We start from the raw sequence: 25516 nt of genomic DNA on the forward strand, positions 1-25516 counted from the left end.
AGGCAATGATTTCAATGCCATAGAAGACGAGCTAAGATCATCTCAGCTAGTGATGATTTGATTTTTACCACAGGTTCGTAGTGTGAATTGACTTAACTGCATATGTATACTCGACCATGAATTCCATGCATTGAACGAGGTCGCGAACAGCATTCCATGTCACTGGAAGTTTCATTTAACATTTAAAATTCACAGTTGCTCATGAAAGGCAAAGGGCTGGTAAATTATGCGTCCCACACTGCCCTTGATAGAAACTTCCTGACATGCGACTGCATACTGCACTTAACTTGAATGTAAAAACACATCTATTGGAGGAAATTACTTTGTATGTTAAATTATAAAACATGCCATAAGATAGTATCAGTGCAGTATCTTGGACAACTTGTACGAATTAGGGAATACAGCATGAAATGCAATAGCTGGTTGATTTAATTGTGGCACACAAGTGAATCTGTGCTGCACAACTTTACCACATCAGTGGACCTAATCGTATAATATCATAATAATTGCAATGATTGTGACTTCACAATAGCACCATCATGCGATTCATTTTTTAAAGGTAAATACAAGTTTGGATGATGAATATAGCCCTGTGTAATCAATGGCACCAAACTTAACCACACACAAGTTAGTATTTGGAAAGAGGCCATTGCTATTCTATATATTATGTATGCAGTGTTCCCTTGATATCCACAGGGGTCCAATGGGCAGCGTTGATTAAAATCTTTGTGAGCTGTGCAAGTCACATTGCGTGTTGTGCGTTTTGCTGTAAATATTACATCAATTGGTGATGATGATGATGATGATAATAATAATGCTAAAGAGGCAATATTTACTAGAAATAGACACCGTGGAGCCACGTCGGTATTTCCCGACGTCTTGTTTCACCATCTCAAGGGTTCCAGAGAGCTGCTTCTAGGGGAGGCTCTTCTGCCAGCAGTGCCATGATGCAAGTAATTTTCGGCCCTGCACCTTTACCTTTACGCAACGGGCTATATATGCATTTATTTGTTTCATATGAAATAAGTTCAAATCCCGTCGAGACAAAGTAATTTATTTGTCAAGGCAGCCGTGGGTATAAATAAACATACAAACGCCACACAACCGTACCTATACATCGGAGGCCTGCATCCCCGTTTCAATTCTTCTGATATAAGCTTCATGTGCTTACTGGAAGACTTCAGTAGATTTGCTTAATAACTTCCAAGCTTTATCTCAGAATGTCTTATATCGGTAAAGGTGCATTGTAATCATTGCAATATATAGGCAAACAACATTCGCATTGGAATTTTAATAAAATCAATGAATGTGTAATCAAAACCTTAGAGTTGACAAAAGTTTAATGTCTTCATGAATGCATAATCTTACCGATATTATTAGTGATGGCAATGCTACTGCTGTAAGAATGCAATGAAATGTCAAAATTTAAATACAATAAGCTGCCCATAGCGATTCATCTAGGCAATGCACAGTGTAGCCAGTGCACGTCACATCAACACCTTCAAAAAGGGGAACACATAAGAACTTTATTTCCTATTTTTTTCAATTTTGCATAGTCACGTATATAATATTGGCATTGTTAAACCTTTCCCCTAATATTACAAAAAATGCTCATTTTCTTGACAGCCATATAATTGCATATGTGCGACGATTCTATGGTTAAGGAATTTGCAAAAACATTGCAGGCATATTATACACACTGATGAAAATTACTATTTTATATATCGCAGCAACCTGTTGCATAAGAACATTTAGAAACTGCAGTGTGAAAGATTACATGTTATGTGTTGTGATAATCAGGTTCTCTGTATCATGCGGTCGTGCCGTTGCCATGGAAATATCTCTGCACAGGGCTTCATTTCTCATGATATTTTTGGAATGCTGCTGAGGCTGGCTTAGAGGAGGGATTATTGGCATAAGGCACTACCACTAGAACAAAAGGTGTACCCGTGCATAATATATCACTCGGTGTGGTTCTCGTGAATGAACAAGTAAATACATTTATCATTTTGGGCTATGGTGCTAAGTGGTGCACAACAAAGGACAGTGCAGCTAAATTAATTGTTGTACTGTACCCCTGTACTTCCACATCTATGTCCCCTGCCTTCACCAACAGTCCACGTTGACCAAGGGTGGTGACGTATGGTCACGACCCACAGAATCCACGGCGAGCTCTTCATTTACCAGTTATTTTTTTGTACGTGTAATACTCTATACATCCCCTGTTGCAGGCTGTGGTTTGTAGAAACAAACCGCAAGCTACGACAATGCACCAGCAAGTGTTGGGGAGTAACAGAGCACAAGGCAGATGTCACACAGCATGCAACACGCTGTCAAAATTGCTGACCCCGGGCCTCTTTCCGGACCACAGAAATGGTCCTGATAAGGCACCGCCGTCAGGGCCGTATGTGAGTCATCAAAGTCACCTGGGATCAATGACCACAGCCATGCGCACTGCCATTTTCCCAACGGTGTCCGGGGTAGCAGCGAATGTCCTGAAAATAAGCTGTTGGGGCTGGCCCGCGGTTTAAAACGAAATGCGCGGTTATGGTTAACCGTTGTTTGTTTTTGCAAGAGTGATATACCGAACGGCGACGTCGGTGATGTTTATTGTTCGTTCATGTCATGACGATCGTGAGAATAATGACAATCATAGTGATAGTTGTTTTTTTATCGGTTATGCTGTAATTTATTGTGGGGTAAATCAATCATTTGACATCATCATCATCATATCCACTATGAGCTGCTCAAAAGGCCTCCCCGAGTAAATGCATCCATCACAGTCTCGCGATGCAACAATCCGTATAGTTCCTGTAACGAGCTGATCTCACCGCTCTATCTCTATAATGGTTGTCCTCTCAGGCGCATTCCCGGCTCTGGATGCCACTGTCATCAGTCTTGGGCCATGGACCAGTGTAATTCCAGGCATGCAACAATGGCGTCTGAACGTGTTGCGTGTGACTGTATATTCCACGACAAACTTCAAACTCAGATTTTTTTTTGGTACATGTTTAAGTATGAAATGTGGATTACATTTTTGGTATTTATATTTTTGTACAGACAACATCTTTTGGCAAATGGCCAAGTGGCTCAGAGGTCAGAGTGCTGCGCTGGTTCTGCTGATATCCTGGGGTTGAATCCAGACATCCCTCATTTATCAAACTTGCTTTTTGAAGTGTAGCTAGTTCACGGTGTTAAATTGGGTTTTGTACATGATCTGACTAAATTACATATCTGAGAATCAAAAAATGTCCGTTTGACTGTCACAATCTGATAGTATGGCCTGTTGGGAAAGTTCAACCCTACTGGCTAAAGTATAAAAGGCCACTTGAATGAATCTACAGAAGTCCTATGAATATTAAATACAAATTACAAGTCCTTTTGGTATTCGTGCCATCCTTTTTAGCAAAATTATAACTAACGAAGGCGTTTTTTTCATTACAAAAAAATGCTCTGCAGTAGTTTCACATAACAGACGTTGTTTTTGGGTTAGATCACTTACATATTAATGCGTCGTTAAACCCACCACCCGACAAAGCCAATTAGTAAGGTTTGTCACGTAAACAGAACATGTCAATTCGTTAATAGTACAGCACACCGGTGTGTTGGAGAGTAAATCGACAAAATGTACATCCTAAGTACGACGTTTCGCCAGTAATTACAACTAGCATCATCAGGCGACAGCCAGATTTGTGGAGAAATCCCCCTGTTTCGTTCCTGAAATAGCGGGATATATGTAATGTCGTCATTTGTGAGCCCTTCATGTGCGAAGGCCAGATGAGGAGGGGGGGGGGGCATTAATAAATGCATATACATTACAATTGGTATCCATTACCGGTTGGGTTATTGATATGGTAATCAACGTACATAATCCTTGTGTGGCACATTAGGAATGGACCACTCTTTTAATTATTTCCTCGTGCAGCAATGGAGTAAAGTGTGGTGTTGTGAAGGTCCTTATGTGCTGTGCAGGACATCAATGCACGTGTATACACCAGCATACGATAACGGAGTTGGGCCTGTGGGTGGCTGGCAGGGTTATTGATTAACCAGACGTGTACACCAGTCACGTGGTTAATGGCGACTCGGTTGAGGATTGCTGTGTGTGACACACGTGCTGTTGCATTTTACAGATTACCACAATAAATGTGTTTGCCCTCGATTTGGAGCACCTGCCCACGTCCTTCATTTCGAGTGTGCAACACATACACATTATACGTGCCCAGTTCTTGCACATCCTGTCATAGGCCTCCCAATTGTGTGAATGCCAGTTACTTTTGTCAAATTTGCACTGCGACATCGGCACACATGGCTGACCGATTTTTCCCAATAACATCACGGGGACCTTTAACATCCATTGTGACAGTGTGCATTCGTGGTCAGTGCATCCCTCGGTATTAACCAGGACGGGCATGGGGCTCGAACCTCACACCTCTGCAACAAGGGAAAAAAACCTGCTCCTGCTTGGCCCATGTCGCCAAAAAACAAATGCCTCAGCAGACAGGCCTCTGACAAGAGGGTGCACAGGTCAGTAAGATTTCCGAATGGATTCTTCATTTCAAGGCATGGCGCCGATAGCACAACTATCATATTTTTAGGAGAAGAAAAAAACATCAAAAAGCATTTTACAATTATTTACATTTCCTGATTAGCGAGGCCATTAAAAATAATAATGCAGTTTTTTTATTGTATTGGTGGATGCAGTGACACACAAGTATTTACAATACTTTGCAAACCTCCGTTGCAATCACTTCTGTTGCAATTGCTTGTAGATCCATTCACTTGCTTAAAATAATGCATTCGTGAGATGTTTTCCTACTCTTGCATATTCCTTTATAAAAACAAAACGTGAAAAAGAAAGTGAATTGAGGTTTCCTAAAGTTGTAGCCAAGGAAACGGGAGTGCCAGCTAAGGAACGGAACACATTTGGGAGGATATATATGTGAAGAGATGGAGCGATGAAATCAGATGCTAGATGGATTGTTACATCGCTGGACGATTAGAGGTGGTCGTGGTTTGGAGAGGCTTTCATCCAGCAGCGGATTGACAATGGCTAATGATGACGAAGATGCAAAGCTGCTTTGACCATGTACACATAACTAAAAAAGGACTATGCATACCCATACTCAAGCATAAAAACCCTCGTAACTTTGACTGTTAGCACTGCCTCACTTATAACAAAAAAAACTATAGGAATAGCATTTTGAGTAATAGCCCTTTTTCAGAGCAGAAGAGGCAGTTAGAACTTTTTGACTTGTAGTTGGAAATAGATTTTTAGAACGTGGTGCCTTGAAAACACTGGGAAACCAGGCCTAGTATTTATAGTCTTGAAATGACTGCCACAAGAACAGACCATATAAATCTGGTCTTTTATTGCCTTCCAACATAGTATTTTATTAATACACTGTATAATAATTCGGGAGTAGTATATATGACACATGTGGGGAATATCATGAATTGTGTTGTTAGGTCAGATTTATTGAGCTGCTGTATGAGCTCAAAAGTGTGTTCAAGGTGCCCAGGAGGTGGAAAGAGTCCAATACATAGTTTTATATTGGGCTCATTATTTTGTTCTCTGCAGGCCCTCTTTAAAATAGCCGTGACATAAAGATCGGTGAACATTTCATGATTCACATTAAATCACCATGCTCCTCCTTCTTGTGAATAAAAAATGTGTAATAGGTTACAAGGGATTTTATTTTGTATGTGATTTAAACAAAACAAAACAGCGTTTTAAGCGTGCTTTCATTATGGCTTAATGTACACATGTATGGAACTGTCTACAGGTAAAACACCCTACGACGTGGGACTCACTTTACCACGTATTGATGCAATTGTAGTCCGTGGTATAGAATGTCATCTACCATAACATTGTGAAATTTTCACCACTGGCCCAGGGCTGTCGTAAACAAGACATGAACACCGCCTCAATGCTCATTCAACAAGAAACTCTTTGACTTTTGTTGAGAGGTCAATATGCAAACCCTAAAATTTCTTGCTAACGCCAACTCCTGCCAGAAGGTCTTCCGTGCGCTCTAAAGGCTATTTTTGGGCCTATTCTTCTGCACTTGCCAGACATTTTGGAAGAGATGACAATACAAACACTTTACCCCACCACATGCAATCTGTCGATCGGCAATATTGGAGAGGACCCTTCTATACTGCTGGGTGGACAGAGGCCAGCGAGGGGGAGGATTCAATAAAATTGCTCATAATAGAGGGGTTTTTTGGGGTTAGATCGCGTAAATATATAAATGTGTCGTTAAAACCCACCACCACCCGACACAGCCAACTAGTAAGGTTTGTCACGTAAACAGAACATGCCAATTCGTCACGAGTACAGCACACCAGTGTGTTGGAGAGCCCAGTCACAACATTTATAGTTTCATAGTTTCATATATCTATCTGCTCCGGTAGAGGAGGACCCTTTGAGGTAGGACAGCTGTTTCAGAACATTACTTTCGTGGATTGGCTGGAAATTAAATTCGTTTAATGTTTGGACAGGGGTGTAGGAATTTGCATGAGCAGGGGTGACTCCCAATACATTATCAAAAAGATTACCAGCTTCAGAAAAATGAAGGTTAAAATTGTCAACTATTTTTTTTGGATCTGAAAAATATTCCCCATTTCGGTTTAGCTCAACGGGCAGATTGTGTGTTTTGGATGCATTTTCGATACATTTGATTGTTTTCCAAAAAATCCTGGCATTTCCACGTGATTCCAGGAGAGTGGAGGAAAAGTGCCCCGCACGTACACCACCTCTATGCTAAGTCGGCCAATCAAATGCAATTTTTTATGCTAATTCCTTTGTCAAGGCACCTTGTTTCCTTGCACACAGCTTAAAGGTCGCGGTCTGAGCGTGGCTGTGTTTCACTCCAGCGCTGTCTTCGAGACAGCCTGATCCCTTCACCTGATGAAGGCCGCTTGTGTTGTGGCCGAAACGTCGTGATTTTTGTTGTTTTATTTTTTACCTACGTGACTTTACCGAATATAACCAAAGAGTATGGAGGAAAAGTAGGCATTTTTTGCATACCGTATTTTTTTGACGCATCTATTCCTTAAAATCCTGTACTCTAGCCAGTCATTTACCAAATTACTTTTCTGAGCACATGCCCAAGCCTTGTCCCTAGTTTTCATGAGCGTTGTAATCAAAGGATCATACCATGGTGGGCGGTTGCCTTTAGTTTTAAATCTAACCAACGGAGCATGTTTGTTAAGAATTTGGAGAAACGTGTACCTGAAAGTCTCCCAAGCCGTAGTCAGGTTGGGGATATCACAGACCTTGTCAATATCCGAGTGAAGCACATCATTAGTAAATGCCTGAGTGCTGAAGTTCCTCAAAAAGTGCTTCTCAACAATTTCAGGGGGGGCTTTGGGTCTGGCTGATGATCTCACCCCAAAAATTAAGGAGTGATCACTAAGGTTATTTCCCAGAACACCAGTCAGTGCGAAATTGTGAGGGGCATTTGTCAATAGGACGTCAAGCAGAGTTGACTGTCCCGGATTTTTTAGGTTGTGTCTTGTGGGGACATTTATTAATTGAAACAGGTTAAATTCATCTGTAAAATTTGTGGCCACGGCCGGCGGGTTTAGCCAATTCCAATTTAGATCACCCACTAAAACTATTTCACCTTTTGGGAGGCCCTCCAAAAGCTCTCTCAGGGCAGATGCAGCTTCAACATCCTTCCCACTGGGCGGTCTATAGCAGCAAACTACCAATATCTGTTGATTATTTGGGAGAGTTATTCTGAGAGCTAAACCTTCAAAGCAACATTTTTTAAACAAGGAGTGAGCTGGTGAACATGCAATCTGAGTACGACGTTTCGCCGGTAATTACAACTAGCTTCATGTGGCTTGGCTCTCCAACACACTGGTGTGCTGTACTAGTGACGAATTGGCATGTTCTGTTTCCGGGACAACCCTTACTAGTTGGCTGTGTCGGGTGGTTGCGGGTTTTAGCGACACATTTATAAATTTACACAATCTAACCCCAAAAAAAACCTCCATTATGGATGCTATTGGTCGCGAAAGCCTACGTGTTAAAATAAAATTGCTATTTGCTTCACATGGTGACCTTGGTATTGCAAGTCGAATGTGCTGACCAATAGACTATAACTATATCTAATATGTCTTCAGTTAGATTCATGAATCCGTCTCTAATCACCAGGGCATAGGTGCATAATTTGAACGAAATGTATAATTCCTTACGCAAATCCACAGAAAGGATTAAACTGAATAAACATCAATTTGATTTATAAATCACAATCAAGTGTTATTAATAAAATAAATGCTACCATGTTTTCTCTTTAAACAGCTTATCTTAAACCCATGGCCTCCAAACACTACAGAGCAATACATGTTTAGATATTTCCTTAATTATTTATATTTCATTTATAAGTGGGGAGCAAGTCTGTGATGTAAATGTTTGTTTAAATAATACATAAATATTGCGGATGCATTTTTTTCTGAAATATTGTCTTTAAAAGCACCTATATACAAAAAACAATTGATCAATACAATTTTCAAAAACAACAACAATATAGTACATTAGACACTATTTATAACACGACATGTAAATTCTTTGTTCATTTGAATCCCAGGCCACATTGCTGTGTCACACTCAAACTCACAGTGCAGATCTCGGATTTTTTTAAGTCATTTAGTATCATATAGAATTGTATTGGGCTCCACATTATCGACTGATTTTGATGTAATTCATATATAATTATGAGGGAACATCTGTGGACAATGTAATTTTTTTGTATTTCAGTAATCTAATGCATCGCTTTTCTTATTGTGTGAATATTATGGGAGTGTAATTGTGTGATTTAACGCTGATGTTTTCTTTGCACATTTATTTGCATACATGTATGGAATAAAATATATTAGAATTATAAATGTTGCATCTGACATGGATTTTTTCTGGGAAGTATATTATATATATGTAAATAATATATAAAGAACCAATTAGATGTCTGTATGTGCCAAGACCATAGTGGGTTTAAGTCCTCATAGACAACTACAGCCATGTCTTTGCAAAATAATTAATTTAATATGTTAATTACGCAAAACAAATTTAAATTTTATTACCTAATAGTTCATAAAATATATTTTTACAAAATATCTTGACTGCACTTACAAAATGTATTACTTACCCTGCAACGTTATTGTAATTGTATCACTTAATGCCTTTCAGGGTGTACCACCAGGCAATGGGCATGGCAAGTTGCCTTGGAAACATACAGATAAGACTCTTACTGCAATGCAATCAAATATTCTCCTTGCAGAAAACAGTTGATTTTCATTAAAATTTAAAAAATAGATTTAGAGAAGCAGAAACGTTGAAACATTAACAGGACAAGTAATTTTGAACACTGGTAGGATTGTCAGGTTAGCATAATAAACCTTAGGCAAACACTAAATCAGAATATTAGCAAAACGTGAAGCGAAATCCTATAGCTTGCATGCTACCGGTGTAATGAGTTTCTGCCGTTAGCCTTTTGTGAGTTTAAGTGAAACATAATCACAACATGCTTACACTGGCCAATGCTGAAGCCATTATTATTATTAGATACAGAACATGTCAATCATTTTGTTTCTCCTCTGCGTGACTATTTTTTTTTAATGCGTGGCCTGCTGTAACATTTTGCCTATTAATCAAGGACAACATCCTCCAATCTTGATTTGAAGCTTTTGTGACTGCAGGAATCCATACTCTGGTTCTTTTGGTAAAGTCAAGTAAGGTCGACAAAATAAGAGATCACGACGTTTCGATCGCAACACAAGCAATCGTCATCAGGCCTAAGAACATCCTCCATTTAACCTCAGGGTATAGGGGCAAGTGACGTTCGGTTGTGTTGGCACGAACCTATTAAGGGTCAGCACAACACACGATCAGGAGCTGTAGGCATCAACGACACATACACAAAACGACAAAGATCTCCCTATCGCTGTAGAGATTAAACGATAAAACTGAACTATGTTTACTTGACCAGGTAAGGCCCACTAAGCTACAAACCTTTTTTTCAGAAGGGCCCTTTCCACAGTTGATAGCTCAACGAAGTGACTGACCATGTAGAATTGTACAGCAGCAAGATACTCCAAACGGATGTTTCCATACGCTAGAGGGAAACCCCCGGATGACCCGGAGAAACATCCACGCGACCACGGGGAGAGAGACACGCAAACTCCAAATATGCAGGCGTCAGGGTTGGGGGTCGAGAACGAACTCACGGCCTCCTGCACACCAGGCGAGGTAGTTAACATATTGCCACCGTGTTATTAGCGTGCACCTATAAGGAAAGGGAACGTCGCACAAAGGTGTGGGCGGTGTTATAATGATCAAGAGCCACGTCCGGTTGCCTTTGTCTTCCCTGCGTTGACGTTGACACATGCGTCACGAGAATTCGGTGATTCATTCAAGGCCGAGTAGCGCTACTGGGGGTGTAAAGACGCGTTCACGCGCTGTTCTCAACTGATGTGTAATGGTCGTGCGTCCTTGGTTGTTATGGCTCTGGTTCTTTACTCCTTTCGGCACTTAAGCGCTGAGTAAATATGTATATTTACAGCTGGGGGGATTTTTTTTTTAACCCAGGTAGTCAAATCGCAGTGTATATGTAGTGGCCTTATTGACGACGGAGACTTGTTCTTTGGAGGCAACACGTATTTATTACAGACACTTCACTCTACAGTGGCTAACCTGATACTTGAAGAGGAAACGGCCTCTTCACCCGTACTCTATAGAGGGAACGTTTCCTGAGCCTTAGCCCACGCTAGCTCCCTGGTTCCCTCTATCCTGGTCCTCTCTCAGGAGGCTATCTGACCTGGCCCAGCTTCGGCGCAGGTCCCGATCACCAGCCCCACGAGTCCGGCCCTCAGAAGGACATCGGGCCTCGGGGCTCTGGTGTCGCACCCTGGCTTGCTTTGCCCGGCCCTCAAAAGGACAGCGGGTCAAAGGAGTTCCAGGGTCTGGCTAGTCGATCTTCTTTCTTCACTGGCTCTTCATCTTGCTTGAGTCGAACTGCCCCTCAGCTCTCCGGGTCCCACCTTTTATACTGTCCCTCACTGAGGGTTGGGGCTGAGAGGGATCACAGCATCTCCCACAGGCCCCCAGGGTGGTGGCCGTAGCGGACGTGGTTGTGGCCACCGCCCTACAGCCGCGTGTCACCCCCTCCCGTAAAACCTCTACATATATATTCAGTTTATTTTTAAAATAAATGTACGGCCTTTTTTTAAAATCCAATGACAGATAAATATCTCCCCACGCTGTGCCGGTCGTTGAGGCTATTTAACCATACTTCACCACGCTGGTCAGTGTGAGTTAGTGGGGAGTGATGGTGGTGGAGTGCAGGACCAGTTATGTATGTATGTTTAACTTCATTCGCACCGTACGTAGCTAACCGTCCTAAACGCATTTTTTTTAAATAAATGTGGAGGGGAAAAAAACCCGAAGGACCCGGAGAAAAATCCTCTCGACCACGGGTAGAACATGCAAACAGGCAAAACTCCAAATATACAAGAGGCGTCAGGGTCTGGATCGACCCCACGGCCTCCTTCATACAAGGCGAGGCAATTCACATCTCGCGATCGTGGCGTTATTATAAGTGCTACAATAATAATAATAAGTGTTATGACAATTATAAGTGTTAAAATAACGCTGTTAGTGGTAGACAGGAATCGAACTCAGGTCGCCGAGTACATGGTGACGTGAGAAAACCACTGCGCAATCACTCCTCAGGTTAAGAACCCATGGGTTCTTAAGAACCCAGTGTTCTTAAGAACCCAGTGTTATGGGTTCAGAACCCAGTGTTATTAAGAACCGCTGTGTTCTTAAGAACCACTGCCTGGGGTGAACGAACCGCTTGGGGGTGCGAGATGCCCTTTCTGGGAGGGAGGGGGGGGGGGTGAGGCATTCCAGATTTCATTTTGAAGGTAAATAATCGAAGCACAAATTCAGCACGGGCACGTCAGTACAACTACTTTGTTTCGTCAAACCCTTTGCATTTATTAACATTATACTTTTAAACAAAAATTGGGAACCGAAGGGGCACAAACGGCTGCAGCAAAGGCGAACAAACACCGCATGAGCCGAACGATATTACGGTCCCTTGGTCTGCATGGAAGCGCTTGCCATGCAGTGTGATGACGAACTTGTGCTCACCTTCCCCGTCCCCCCTCTCTCGGTGCATCTCAAGGCAACGCAGAGAGGAATTCCAGCCGCGTTGGGTGGTGCTGTGTGCGCGCGGGCTCGGGGAACGGCGAGGGACGTGCTGGGGGGAGCGGTGGTTTAGGCGTCCCCGCTCGACGAATCCTCGCCACACGGGGTGGGTTCGACTCCCGCACACGGTCGACACCGGCGACGACTATCCGAACCGGTCCTGGGTCTCAATCCCCTAGGTCGACTCAGCCTCCAAATGAGCACCCGGTGCGGTGTGTAAAAAAAAAAAATCGCCACCGGGGAGACAAATGCGGCAGGGCGCGGTGCTGGCCACCCGCCTCCTCGTGCTCTGGTGCCGGCCTTTTGTGGGCGCTCGCTCACAGCAACTTGCTCCTACGGTCTGGTGAGGCTACACGGGGGATCTTTGTCCGGAAAGAGGGGTGTCAGCAGCGTTGGGTGACGGAGCGCTCCTCCGCGGGACGCAGGGACGATTTCTGGCGCCTCTCTGGACCCGTTTCGCCATCGCCTCCGGAATTCACTCCGCTTCACCCGGGGCTGTGTTGCCCTATGAGCTGCGTGTGCATGTTTTAATTTCCACGGAAATTCTTTTCCTGTTTGGTATTTGAGGAGTGTTTGTTGTTGTTGTTGTTTTGTTTCACGCTCTCCCCCGTGTTCCCACCACCTCCAATCTCTTTCTATACCACTCTCCCCCCCCCCAGCTCCCATCACCTCCACTCCCTCATTTTCATTTTTGGTTCACGAGCTATCCACCTGCTCGCAACGTGCCTAATCTCTTTCCCCTTTATTAACTAGCTATATTTATTCTACACTGAATCCGTAAAACTACAGTGACGGCAATCAGTAGACCTGTTGTGACCTCACTCACGGAACCGTGTCAGTTCACCAATGTCACCAGTTCGACAAGTACATCCATCCATCAATTAGATCTTTTTGTTGTTGTTTTACATTTCGAGACATTTATTTCTGTCCCTTGGTTCTCTCCATCACCTCTCTCCCTCTCCCCTCCCACTCCTCGCTAAGTCTCCACCCCAGCGTGTGTGTGTGTGTGGGGGGGGGCATTAGCAGCTGCATCAACATCAGCAGCAGCTGCTGCTGCTGTTGCCTTCCTGCACGAGGTTGATAAGAGCTGCTGCCGTTGCAACTTGCTGCGCTGTCGAGAAGCAACCTGCCCTATCGGTCGGGATGAGGCCGTGTAGGAACGCCACTCTCCTGGTGGACTTGGCCGCCCTGTGCGGCATCGCCAGCTTCGTGCTGCTCGCCTTGTCCGTGGGCACGGACTACTGGTACATCATGGACACGTCCGGCCTCGGGGAGCAGCTGGAAATCGATAAGCGAGAGGAACTCGGACTCACGCACATGGGGCTGTGGAGGACCTGCACGGGTGAGTGATGCTGCAGATTGCGAGTGATGTTGCACGACTAATGCCGCACGGGGTGAGTGATGCCGCACGGGGTGAGTGATGCCGCACGTGAGTGATGCCGCACGGGGTGAGTGATGCCGCACGTGTCAGTGATGTTGCACGGGGTGAGTGATGCTGCACGTGAGTGATGCCGCACGTGAGTGAGTGATGCCGCACGGGGTGAGTGATGCTGCACGGGGTGAGTGATGCTGCACGGGGTGAGTGATGCCGCACGGGGTGAGTGATGCTGCACGGGGTGAGTGATGCTGCATGGGGTGAGTGATGCTGCACGGGGTGAGTGATGCTGCACGGGGTGAGTGATGCTGCACGGGGTGAGTGATGCTGCACGGGGTGAGTGATGCTGCACGGGATGAGTGATGCTGCACGGGGTGAGTGATGCTGCACGGGATGAGTGATGCTGCACGGGGTGAGTGATGCTGCACGGGGTGAGTGATGCTGCACGGGGTGAGTGATGCTGCACGGGGTGAGTGATGCTGCACGGGATGAGTGATGCTGCACGGGGTGAGTGATGCCGCACGGGGTGAGTGATGCCGCACGGGGTGAGTGATGCTGCACGGGATGAGTGATGCTGCACGGGGTGAGTGATGCTGCACGGGGTGAGTGATGCTGCACGTGAGTGATGATGCACGGGGTGAGTGATGCTGCACGGGGTGAGTGATGCCGCACGGGGTGAGTGATGCCGCACGTGAGTGATGATGCACGGGGTGAGTGATGACGCACGGGGTGAGTGATGACGCACGGGGTGAGTGATGCTGCACGGGGTGAGTGATGCCGCACGTGAGTGATGCTGCACGTGAGTGATGCCACACGGGGTGAGTGATGCTGCACGTGAGTGATGCCACACGGGGTGAGTGATGTTGCACGGGGTGAGTGATGATGCACGGGGTGAGTGATGCCGCACGGGGTGAGTGATGCTGCACAGGGTGATTGATGCTGCACATGAGTGAGTGATGCTGCACGTGAGTGGTGATGCACATGAGTGATGTTAGACGTGTGAGTGATGCTACACGTGTGAGTGGTGCTTCACATGAGTGGCGATGCACGTGTGAGTGATGCTACACGTGTGAGTGGTGCTTCACACGAGTGGCGATGCACGTGTGAGTGATGCTGCCCATTTGAGTGACCTGCACGCATGAGTGGTGCTGAAGGTATGGGGAGCGATGTGCAGCGGCTAGCACGCTGCACGCTGCACACAAAACCCGGCTACCCAAGTGCGATTCACGCTCACGGCCAACACCAGTGACGATTATCTGAACCGGTTCTGAGCCTCCCCTAGGTCGACTCAGTCTCAAATTAGTATCTGGTGCGGTTGGGTAAACATCACCACCGGGGAGACAAAGGCGACCGGGCGTGGTGTTGACCACTCACTCCCTCTTGCGCCGTGCCGGCCTTCATAGGTGCTCGCTAACAGCACTTGCTCCTACAATCTGTGAAGCCACCATGGGGGATATTTGTCATTAGTGCTGCACGTGTTTGTGAAGCTGCGTATGTGGCGCGCGATGTAGCGGGCAGAGAGAGGGGGGGTCCAGTTACGCGAAGTCCTCTGTGTCTCTCAAACTCCAGTACTCAAGGACCCCCCCCCCCAACCCAAACACACGCACACATTTTTGTTTTAAAAGTACTGCATTATTTTGTGTGCGCCGATGGAGCCAGTGATTTTAGAGGGAGTTATGCTACCATTTCCTATCCGATGAGCCAGCAGGACTTATTTCGCGAGCCTTGATCTGCTGATGAGACCCATACTAGGGGTCGATGAAAGCGTTACAGACTTTTAGTTTTTAAACAAATACCCTACCGCTCGTTAACACGACACGAGACGGGCAAGAGGCCCCGGTGTACGTCGATGCGGCGAGAAACAGAACCGTGGTCAATTTACCGACGTAGAATTTCGATTTGAAGCTTTCGTGACTGCAGGGATTCATATTCTTGGCTCTTTCGGTAAAGTCACCACGTTAGAAGTGAAATAATAAATTAATAAAAATCTAAAACAATAAAATTCTCACGACGTTTCGATTGCAACACAAGCAATCATCATCAGGTGTCAAAACTTTCAATTCCGTATCCAATTGAAGATGCCGCACGCGTTGCACGCACCTGATGATGGCGTTCGCGAGGAGTTGCAGGCAGTGAGGGACTCTTGAGAGATAACCTCTACGCGTGGCGAATGAAGCGGTTTGTTTTTTATAAAACAGGCGTCCATCAATAGGGCCGTTATGTCATTCGAACGACACCTTTCGTGTGCAAATACACTAAAAGCACGTTTACAAACACACTTTCATTGCGCGTCTCCTCAGGAAACAGACTAATGACGACTATAAAGATTGACGAAGAGCGGGCGATACATTTATAGATTCCCACTCATTCCTAAACGGGGGACCCTCTTTGTTCTGAGCAAGTGGTTAAGTTCTGTGAAAGCCAGTGCCACTTATGCGACAGGCGCGACTAAGAGAGGGTAACAATATATGTTTATTAATATTGGTGGGAGACATGTATAGGTTTTCAAAGTAAAATTTTCCATCTCTATAAATTTTCGCTAATATTCATTTAAAATACCCATTCTCCATTCACGTTTGCTGCCACATGCATGTGCAATGGACTGGCACAACATATCAAACAAGCCTCACTAGTGGGATATCTCTACATGGATCACCCGTATATATTGCCCATTACGTGAGTGTTAGTCCATAACGCACACGTATGTTCGACGTTCGAGAGCATGATAGTAATTTCAATGAATGTGTTTTTTCCCGAAAAAAGTGGCTGTAACGTGAGACTAATATCACAATGTCCATTACGCGCTTGCTCACAAGATGGCTAATAGAAGACTGTACAGTATTAGCATTGCAATTAAGCAGCCAGGTGAATACACGAGTGGCAAATTAATTTAGCCCGACAATTTGTTTTCCCATCAGCGTCTACACGCTTGTATACATATCTATAAATAATGCATTTCAATAACAGATTTCCGCAAATAACCTTCACTCCATGAGCAATATTTCAACACCTGGGCAACGAATTGCCCACTTTACTGCAGGATAATCCTAACCCGCATGTGTGCATGAATGTATACCAATTTCCCGGCGCAGCAGTTGAAACAATGGGCAGTCGGCTATTTAATACAACTCAATTGTATCAAGCACTGGGCTGTCCAGTGCGAGTCTGAAGCTTCATGTATGATAACTAAATAAATGCTCATAATTATCCAGTGAACATGCAACGTTGGACCTACGTTGAGTCAATGGTTCTAGCCACATTCCAACATTGGCCCAATAGAGCTTTAGGCTTGTCAGATACAGTAGCTTAGATGTGTACCTAGAAGATAAATAAGTAGGATTGCATATAATTTGACAATGAATTTGCCTTCTAATAAGCGTACGGGGTTTGTTTGCATTTTGAAGTTGGTAAACTCCAATCTCAGACCATTTTTTTTACAATACCGTTATGCACATGGAAAATTGGAATTAATTCCTTAAAGGTCTAATGTCAACCAAACATTATCCTCGCGCTATAACCTATATTCCAGTGTATCAATATTCTGTAAAATATATATATACGAGTAGAAATACCTTTTTCTTCTGAAATTACACCTTTTTTCTGAAATTACAGGTTGCGAAATGGATAGGTACCCCGTTAAAATATCTCCGTTTTGAGAAATTATAGAGGGAGATGAGAATTTTATTTGAAAGCTGATAAACATCTCCCGCCAATCTCAATACGAAACAAGTTCAATATTTTAACATACTCCTACTTGATATTTTAAGCCATCGTTTTCACAATATCCAGTCACCCGTTGGGAAGGAAATGGTTCATGATACATGTAAATAAATGTGGTATATTTAAATGATAATGGTGACGTTCACCTTTGAAACCAGTGTTCTTGATGAACGTGTTGAGTTTCTGCATTGTGTTTTGCACCACTGCCAATGCAGTATCACCGAATAATGTGTATGTATAAATGGAAAAAACCCCGCTCACACTCGTCAAAAAACACTTCCTTGAAATAAATACATATTTTGAAAATCGGCGACATTTCGGGCAATGGCCCTGCTTCAAAGCACATAAACAATGAAGGGCTAATTGCAAAAATGTCACTGATGACATTTTATTTCATTTTTAGGCAGTGATATTGACGAGTGTGAGTGAGGGGCTGTTTGTCAACTGGGCTTGTGCACCATTGCCAAAGCATCATCATCATCATATAATTTGCATTAATTTTTGGATCACCCTGTAAAGATGTGTAGTGACATATGATGTCATTACCGTGTTGGGTCTGTTCGCACACGCCACTGCTATGTCGGGTCGGTACGAATGACGTCATTACCGGGTCGGGCAGTGTGGAGGCTGTTGACGAGTGCCACGGGGGTCGTGTCAGGCTGGACACGTGACCGGATCAAGGTGGGGGCCAGGGGTCCCAGGGGGACCTAGGGGGTCACGTGGTCGGGGAGCAGAGCCTTCTCAAGGGTTCGAGAAGGTGGGCGTGGCCTGAGTGTGGCCGGCCACGCCGAGGCGCATATAAGCAGGCTCCGCACGCAGAGCGGGGCTGTTCGTGTCCGGGATGAAGACGCCTCATGAACACTGAAGACAGAAGCCTCAAGTCGTCGTGGCCAAGCAGAAGCCCTCGTGGCTTGGCCACGTTGAGTAGTACCCGAGTGTTAACGAGAATAGGATGGTGGTCACCACCTTATATATAGTGTGTGTGTGTGTTACAGTTGTATTGCAGTTGTGTTAAATAAATAGTGTTGCCTCCATACGAGTGCATGCGCCTCTGTCGAACCATTACATATGCATACAGTATAAAGAGATAGATACCGTGAAGAGGAGGAACAGTCGTTGTTATTGCAGGATGTTCTTAAATTCAGGCATCTTATTAGATACACAATCCACGTGGAAATTATACGAATAACAACCGTAGGCCTACTGACCACTCGTTCCGTCTTCATTATCGATACGCGTGTGATGGCTCCCTTAACAAGCCTAATGACGGGGCGCTTTGTGAGCCGTGCTCAAAGTTATGCCCAAATGTAGTAACGAGCCAGTACGACCCAGAACATGTGCTCACCAAGAGAGAAAAACTCACCACATGCCCAAAAAACTCACCACGTGCCGAAAAGAATTCACCACGTGCCCAAAAAAAACTCACCACGTGCCCAAAAAACTCAAACCACGTGCCCAGAAAAACTCACCACATGCCCAAAAAACTCATCACGTGCCCAAAAGAACTCACCACGTACCCAAAATAACTCACCACGTGCTCAAAAAGTCTGCCGAACATGATTTTTGTTGTCATACAGCTCTGGTGAGTTTTTTTTTGAGTGACGTATGATTGTTGACCACTGCAAAGACAGTCTCTTGTTCTTGCTTGATTTTTTTCTGTCATGTTGCCACGTAAATCAGTACATACCACTTTAAGAGGATGTATGCAACAAGCCACTGAACCTAGCGCGATCGTTCCCGGCCGCCCCCACCCCCCCCCAACATTTTCTGGATTCGCGGACCACTGTCATCCCGAGTGGACCAACTTGCAGTAAAACGCACGCCGTTTTGTGATAACATCGTAGTGGAAACAGTTTCACGAATCACATCCCACGGCCTTTGCAAACCTCCAGGTGGTCTGCGAACCACAGGTTGGGAACCGCTGCCTCTCACCGTGAGGGCATTTCACCCCATGCTGTGTGTAGTATCATGCTTGCCTCGTGAATTTGCACTGCTTTTTGTGTTGAATTTGTTATCCTTCACCCGGCACCTCCGATTAGCACGGTTTCTTATGTACAGTGCAAAGAAGTTCAACATACATGCATGCATGGACGTGTGTATTTATAATGGGATGGAATAAACGTTTCAGTTATCAACGCAGCCCAGTCGGTGTCAGAGAGGGTTAGCCAGCCTTACAATACCGCTCACATATGCATTGAGAGTAACCCATTTGCACCATGAAATGACTTCTGTATTGAGCTGCGAATTCAAGAGCGGGTTGAAGATTTAGATATAGGTTCGGTATTGCACTCATTTTTGCATATTATGTGATAAGGATGGATTTTTCTTGTTTCCTATGCGTGTGGTACTAACTGTAATTTAATGTACAGTAACATCCCCTTTGACATTCCGCTGCTGGGTGGAGGCCTCCTCACAATCCGACGCCCGTTGAGGTTGGTTTTGACTCCAATCCACCATCATGGTCACTGCAGATTTGGTGAAGGGGGTGAGAGAGAAGACGAGGACAGATGAATCCTCGCAGCAGCGTCTTTTTGGCTGCCCATCGAACAAAGATGGTCGCCGCATCGCGCGCTTTCAGATGCGCTTCTGCGGCCGTCTGGAAAGCTCTTCCTCCCGATATTAGGGTGCTACTGGAGCTATGCAATTTTAAATCTAGATTGAAAACTCATTTCTTTAGAACTTCCTTTTATGTTTAGTTTGTTGTGCTTCCCCTCGCACTTCCGATTAGCACGGTTGGCTACGTACAGTGTGAAAGAAGTTCAACATACAACACGTATCACTCGCCACTCATGTTAGCCATGACCGGGAATTGAACTTGGGTCATAGCCAGAGCTCGACCGTGTCCTGACATTCAACGTTTTTATTCATATTATATGCTGGATGTTGGATTTAGGGAGACAGTGTTCTTTTATCACCAGGTGTGATTAATTTCTGTAATTGACAGTTGAACATAAACTGTTTCACCTGAACTCATTGGCCCACACCTGGAGTATATTGAACATGACATGCGATCGTGCCGTTATTTCAATGCCATTATTTCATAATTATTTCAATGCCATTATAAAATAATCCCCTCATCTGCCACAATTCAAAGACGTGTGTGCGTTTCCTTAAGATCTTCGGTCCACTCAAAATTATTATTCATCATCATCAGCCATTGTCTATCCACTGCTGGATGAAGGCCTCTAATAACATCGCCATCCCTCACTGTCCAGAGCTGCTACCATCCGTATAACTCTACTACAAAAACTAACCTCATCGCTGCCTCTCCACAGAGGTCATCCTCTTGTGGATTCATTCTCTCCATTGGTTGCCATTCTTTTGCCAGTCTCACCAATCAGCCATCATCCTGTATTAATTGTTAATATGATGTCTAATTTGAGTTTTTTCCCCGGATCCACGTGCTAATTTTTTCTGTCTCTGAGTGTAATTCCAAGCATGCACCTCTCTATGCTTCTTTGGGAACTTTTCAGTTCTTTATTCAATTTCCTATGTGGGTGGCCAACACCACGCCCGGCCGCCTTTGTCTCCCCAGTGGTGATATTTACACACCGCACCAGGTACTCATTTGAGGCTGAGTCGACATAGGGGAGGCCCAGGACCGGTTCAAATAATTGTCACTGGGTGTTGGCTGTGAGCGGGAATCGAACTCGGGTCGCCAGGTTCATCGCGCAGCGTAGCGCTAACCGCTACACTACAGGACAGGAATCTCGTGGTTAACCGCGAATGGTCGAGCCACTGGAGCGCGCGCAGATTGGCAAATTGTACCTCCATAAATCTAGCGCGAAACAGCAAAATCCTTGATAGCTAAACCCGCAAGGCGAGAAGGGTTTGCTGTACTCACATTCGAGGAGTCAGTCACTTCAAAAAGAAGAAGTTGCTGATGAAGCCAACTCAAGCCACTCCATCGGAAGTACCAGGGCCACATCAAGCCACTCCATCGCAAGTGCCAGGGTCACATCAAGCCACTCCGCTGCAAGTGCATGGGCTGAGTCGACGAGCACGCAGCCTAAAAGAATTCCAGTGACCAAGACTTAAGCCACAGGGTCAGGACTAGCAAAGACTGAGTACGCACCGGTACAAAGGCAAGGATCGGGAGTGGGACAGAACAACACGGAGCTCTGTCGTCTGAGTCCTACCCGGGGCAATCTCGAAGTACCTCATCAAACCGACACCTGTGACACTCTGGTCCTGCACGATACTACGCCGTTAGGTCATCAAGACGGGACAATAAGGGGAAAGTATACATCCCGTACGGTATCCAGACGCCAATGTTGTTGGGAAAAAGTGGGTAGATAATTCAGTGTGTCTCAAGGGTACGTTCTGCATTGTATCGATGATGGTGTGCGAGTTGGGTCGTTGATTGTATGCTATTGTGCTCTGTTAATAGCTCCTGCGTCGAGAGGTAGACACTACACATAGATGTAGTTATAGAACCACGTGCAGCGAACCTTCCGTGTAGAAACAGTACAAATCTACCTTCTGTTACGTTCATGACATTTTCTCTTCGGGTGCAATGCGTTTGATTGCGTAAATCCTTGAAGTTAATCAATATTATATTCTTCGGTCTTTCGGTAAAGTCACGTAGATATGTTCAAATATTGCAGCCTAAGTGTTATTGTTTTGATGTCGCTCCTTCAAACGGGTGTTAAACTGACCTAGTCACTTGATCCCTCAATCCCTCACAGTGACAGCCACGGGGTTCTTTTCTTGACACATATAAACATACTCTTTGGTTCGATTCGGTAAAGTCACGTAGGTAAAAAATAAAAAACAAAAATCACGACGTTTCGGCCACAACACAAGTGGCCTTCATCAGGTGAAGGGACCAGACTGTCTCGAGGACAGCGCTGGAGTGAACACAGCCAAGCTCAGACCGCGACCTTTAAGCTGTGTGAGAGAAATTAAGGTGCCTTGACAAAGGAATTAGCATAAAAAATAGCATTTAATTGGCCGACTTAGCATGATGAACGGTGTGGAGGTGGTGTACATGCGGGTGAACATGCCGGTTGGCGAGGGGGGAGGGGGAGTTTACCTATTGATGGTGTGAAAAGGGAATTTTAAGAGCTGCGAAAGTTTGGGGTACCATTACTTGAAAAAATATACTGTACCATTGAAAATTAGTTTAATGTTTGGTTCGATTTAGAACATCTTTCCAATGGTTGCTTAATTTGAAACCATCTTCTCAGTTGAAATTGTGTCTGTGTTTGTAGATCTGAATTGCCTCGTGAACAAATCTCTGACAAAAACCCGTGGGTTTCAAAGAACCTTGGTATTGGAGAAAATTATATTGTGATCACCCACAGCATTGTAACAGTGATCAGCTACGGCAGAAGAATTCGTTCTGCCGTGTTTCAAATCTGATTTGTGCTCGCGAATTAGGACAGAGACATGTCGCTTCGTCTCCCCGATATAGCAATCACCGCAGGTACAACTCAATTTGTAAACCCCGGGGTACTGTAAGTCAGGAATGACATCCTTCACGGATGGGATCAGATCACGAATTTTGTGTACTGTATTGAACCGGACCTGGATCTTGTGTTTGTTTAGAATTTTGGAAATCTTTTTAGTAACGCCTGCTATATATGGAAGTGTGATGGTTTTGACCGGAGTATCAAGTGGTCGTTTCTGTATGGAGGGAGAAACAGCTTGGCGGATGGTACGGTCAGAGTATCCATTCCTTTTGAGGGCCAGGTGTACATGTTTTAATTCACTGGTCAGGTGGTGTTGGTCCGAAATGCAATGAGCCCTATGGTACAGCATTTGTGCACGGAACCCACCCTTCTCACCAGCATGAAACAATCCCCATGCGACTTACATGGCATGGAGAATACTGTCCTCCAGCAGTGAGTGGATCGATATTGGGCTGTACATATTGCATGGTGCAAGTTAGCAAAGGGGATTTGCAACCCTTTCTCATTAGCAAAGGTGGAGATAAATGTTCACATTTTGATTGAGTTTGCTCACCGCGTAGCAGGGCTATGCAGATTGCAAGCTCGAGAAAATCTGCTGTAAGCCTTCGCGCCTGTGCTTGGGATTACCAATCAGGAAATCAAACAGTGGTGTCCCAACGGCAATAATATTCACGCTCCATCAATTCGAGTAGTATCCACTGGGGGCCTAACCCCCCCCCTCAATTTAATGCATGTATTCATGTCCGGAGAATATTTTTCTGTATGCTAAAATATATATATATAAAATTTTCATCAACAAAAATTCATACGCATGAGCACATCATATTTTTACTCACACTCAAGGCTTAATTTCAGCTGGGTCTGTTAGGGTCGGTGACTCGGACCCAGCACATCATCTCCAGTATACATACCTTTCGCTACGGCTGTGGCTATTCTTCACGTGCCACCTCCCAGTCTACTACCAGTGGACATGGAAAATGATGCCATGAGAAATGAAGCTCGACCACCACTGAAGGGTAGTGCGTAATAAAAATGTAGATTCACAAAAGACACGTGAAGCGGTTCGATTTACCTTGACTTGCATTTTCACGGTCTGCCTTTACCGCACAGGAGCCGATTCTTTATAAAAAAAAAAACGTTGTAAGGACGGCAGGGATGCAGCCACACTTTGTAAGTTGCCTTGCTAGCGAAAGGCGGTTATCGATTAGATTCTAATGCTATCAGTATTTACCATTGCCATATGCTATGTACAGATTAAGCCTATTTAACATATGCTAAACAATACTACATTGCTGTTCTAGAATTGTATTAAACCGACACAGCACCAAGCTGGCTGTTCGTGTGGGGTGTCGCCGTGGTGAGACGTTAACTACCTCGCCTGGTATGCAGGAGGTCGTGGGTTCGATCCCAACCCTGACGCCTGCATAATTGGAGTTTTCACATTCTTTCCATGGTCTCGCAGATTTTTCTCTGGGTCCTCCATTGTTCCCTCAATATTTAGAATCAACGTGCGTTTTGCACGGTTGGCTATGTATAGTGCGAAAGACGTTAAACATTCATAGCTAACATGCATTTAGATTATTTTTCTGCTATACATTTCCACGCTATAAGCCACTTCATTGGGCTATAATTTCTGAAAAAAGAGCTGTATAGTGAAGTGGGCCTTACCTGGTAAAATGAATAAAGCTGGTTTATTAACTACTTTGTTTTTAAACGTTTCAAACTTTGAATAATCACCATTTATGTTTAGTTTGTTAAAGGGAGAAAAATGTAGACAAAAAAATTATGTGATTTTTGTCTAAACTTTTTGGGGGTGTATTGGCCATTATCAAAATGTTTTCAAAATATTTGATGATACTGCTTTGGCCGTGATGCACAAGAACTAGTAACACAAACACTGAATGTGCTCAACAACACTGCCTTACAAGAAATATATACGGGTGGCCCAAAAGGCAGGACACACAGTGTTATTTTATTTATTTTAGCAAATCACATTCTGGTATATTAATTTATTGTAACATATGTTCAAACTGGCTTCCGTAAACACTAATTCATGCATGAATCCTTTTTTTGAAATGATTTTAGAACCTTTTTTTTAAGATTACAGGTGTAACCTTTGAACATTCATCAATTATCTTGACTTTAAGCTTTCGTGACTGCAGGAATCCATTAAAATAGTCTGCCTCAGCAGCAGACCATGCTTTCCCACCTGACGACGGACGCTTGTGTTGCGCCCGAAACGTCGTGATTAATTTGCTTCATACCTATGTGACTTTACCGAAAGAACCAAAGAGTCTTCATCAATTGTGTTTTGTCTCAATCCCTTCGTGGCTCTTGCTCGAGTTTTGCAAACGACGGATTTGTGGAGACTCGACAGGAATAATTTGTTTTTTTTTTAATTAAAATAGATAAACTATTAACTTAAAGAATTAATAATTACAATGTTTAATGCTGGTGTTAAAATGTATGTAATAAAGCTATGTGTCCTGACTTTTGGGCCAGCCTGCATATGACCTGTGACGTTTCAGGAAACGGCCCTTCTATAGCACACAGAGTGGCTAGAGAGGTTGCATTCATAAGGGTTGGAGATTACACTTAAGACCATTTGGCCTTATGAGAATTACATTTACACAATTATATATTATTCACATGTTTTAAATAGGCATTTGAAGTGACCTAATAGTAGCTATTGCGGTCTAGACAACCATATCAGTCATCAAAAGGATTACTAATCAGAATCAGAAAGGGTTTTATGCGCCATGAAAGTTCGCACAGAATGCACTTTGGCAG

The 25516-nt window shown here is 44.3% G+C and overlaps 1 protein-coding gene across 2 annotated transcripts in view; it reads left to right on the forward strand.

Annotated features, from left to right (window-relative positions):
• Positions 1 to 12158: 12158 nt before the first annotated feature.
• LOC116954040 (transmembrane protein 235-like) overlaps positions 12159 to 25516 on the forward strand; it is a 58670-nt gene continuing 45312 nt past the window's right edge. The window contains exon 1 of one of the 2 annotated variants that reach the window (XM_032974434.2): positions 12159 to 13559. In XM_032974434.2, coding sequence (XP_032830325.1) covers positions 13361 to 13559 — 199 coding nt within the window. In that variant the 5' untranslated portion in view covers positions 12159 to 13360. The remainder of the gene's footprint in view (positions 13560 to 25516) is intronic. The other variant, XM_032974444.2, reaches the window with a different exon arrangement.

The sequence above is a fragment of the Petromyzon marinus genome, chromosome 3 (assembly GCF_048934315.1).
Source record: "Petromyzon marinus isolate PM22_M1 ecotype Great Lakes invasive population chromosome 3, UKy_Petmar_22M1.pri1.0, whole genome shotgun sequence".
NCBI lineage: Eukaryota > Metazoa > Chordata > Hyperoartia > Petromyzontiformes > Petromyzontidae > Petromyzon > Petromyzon marinus.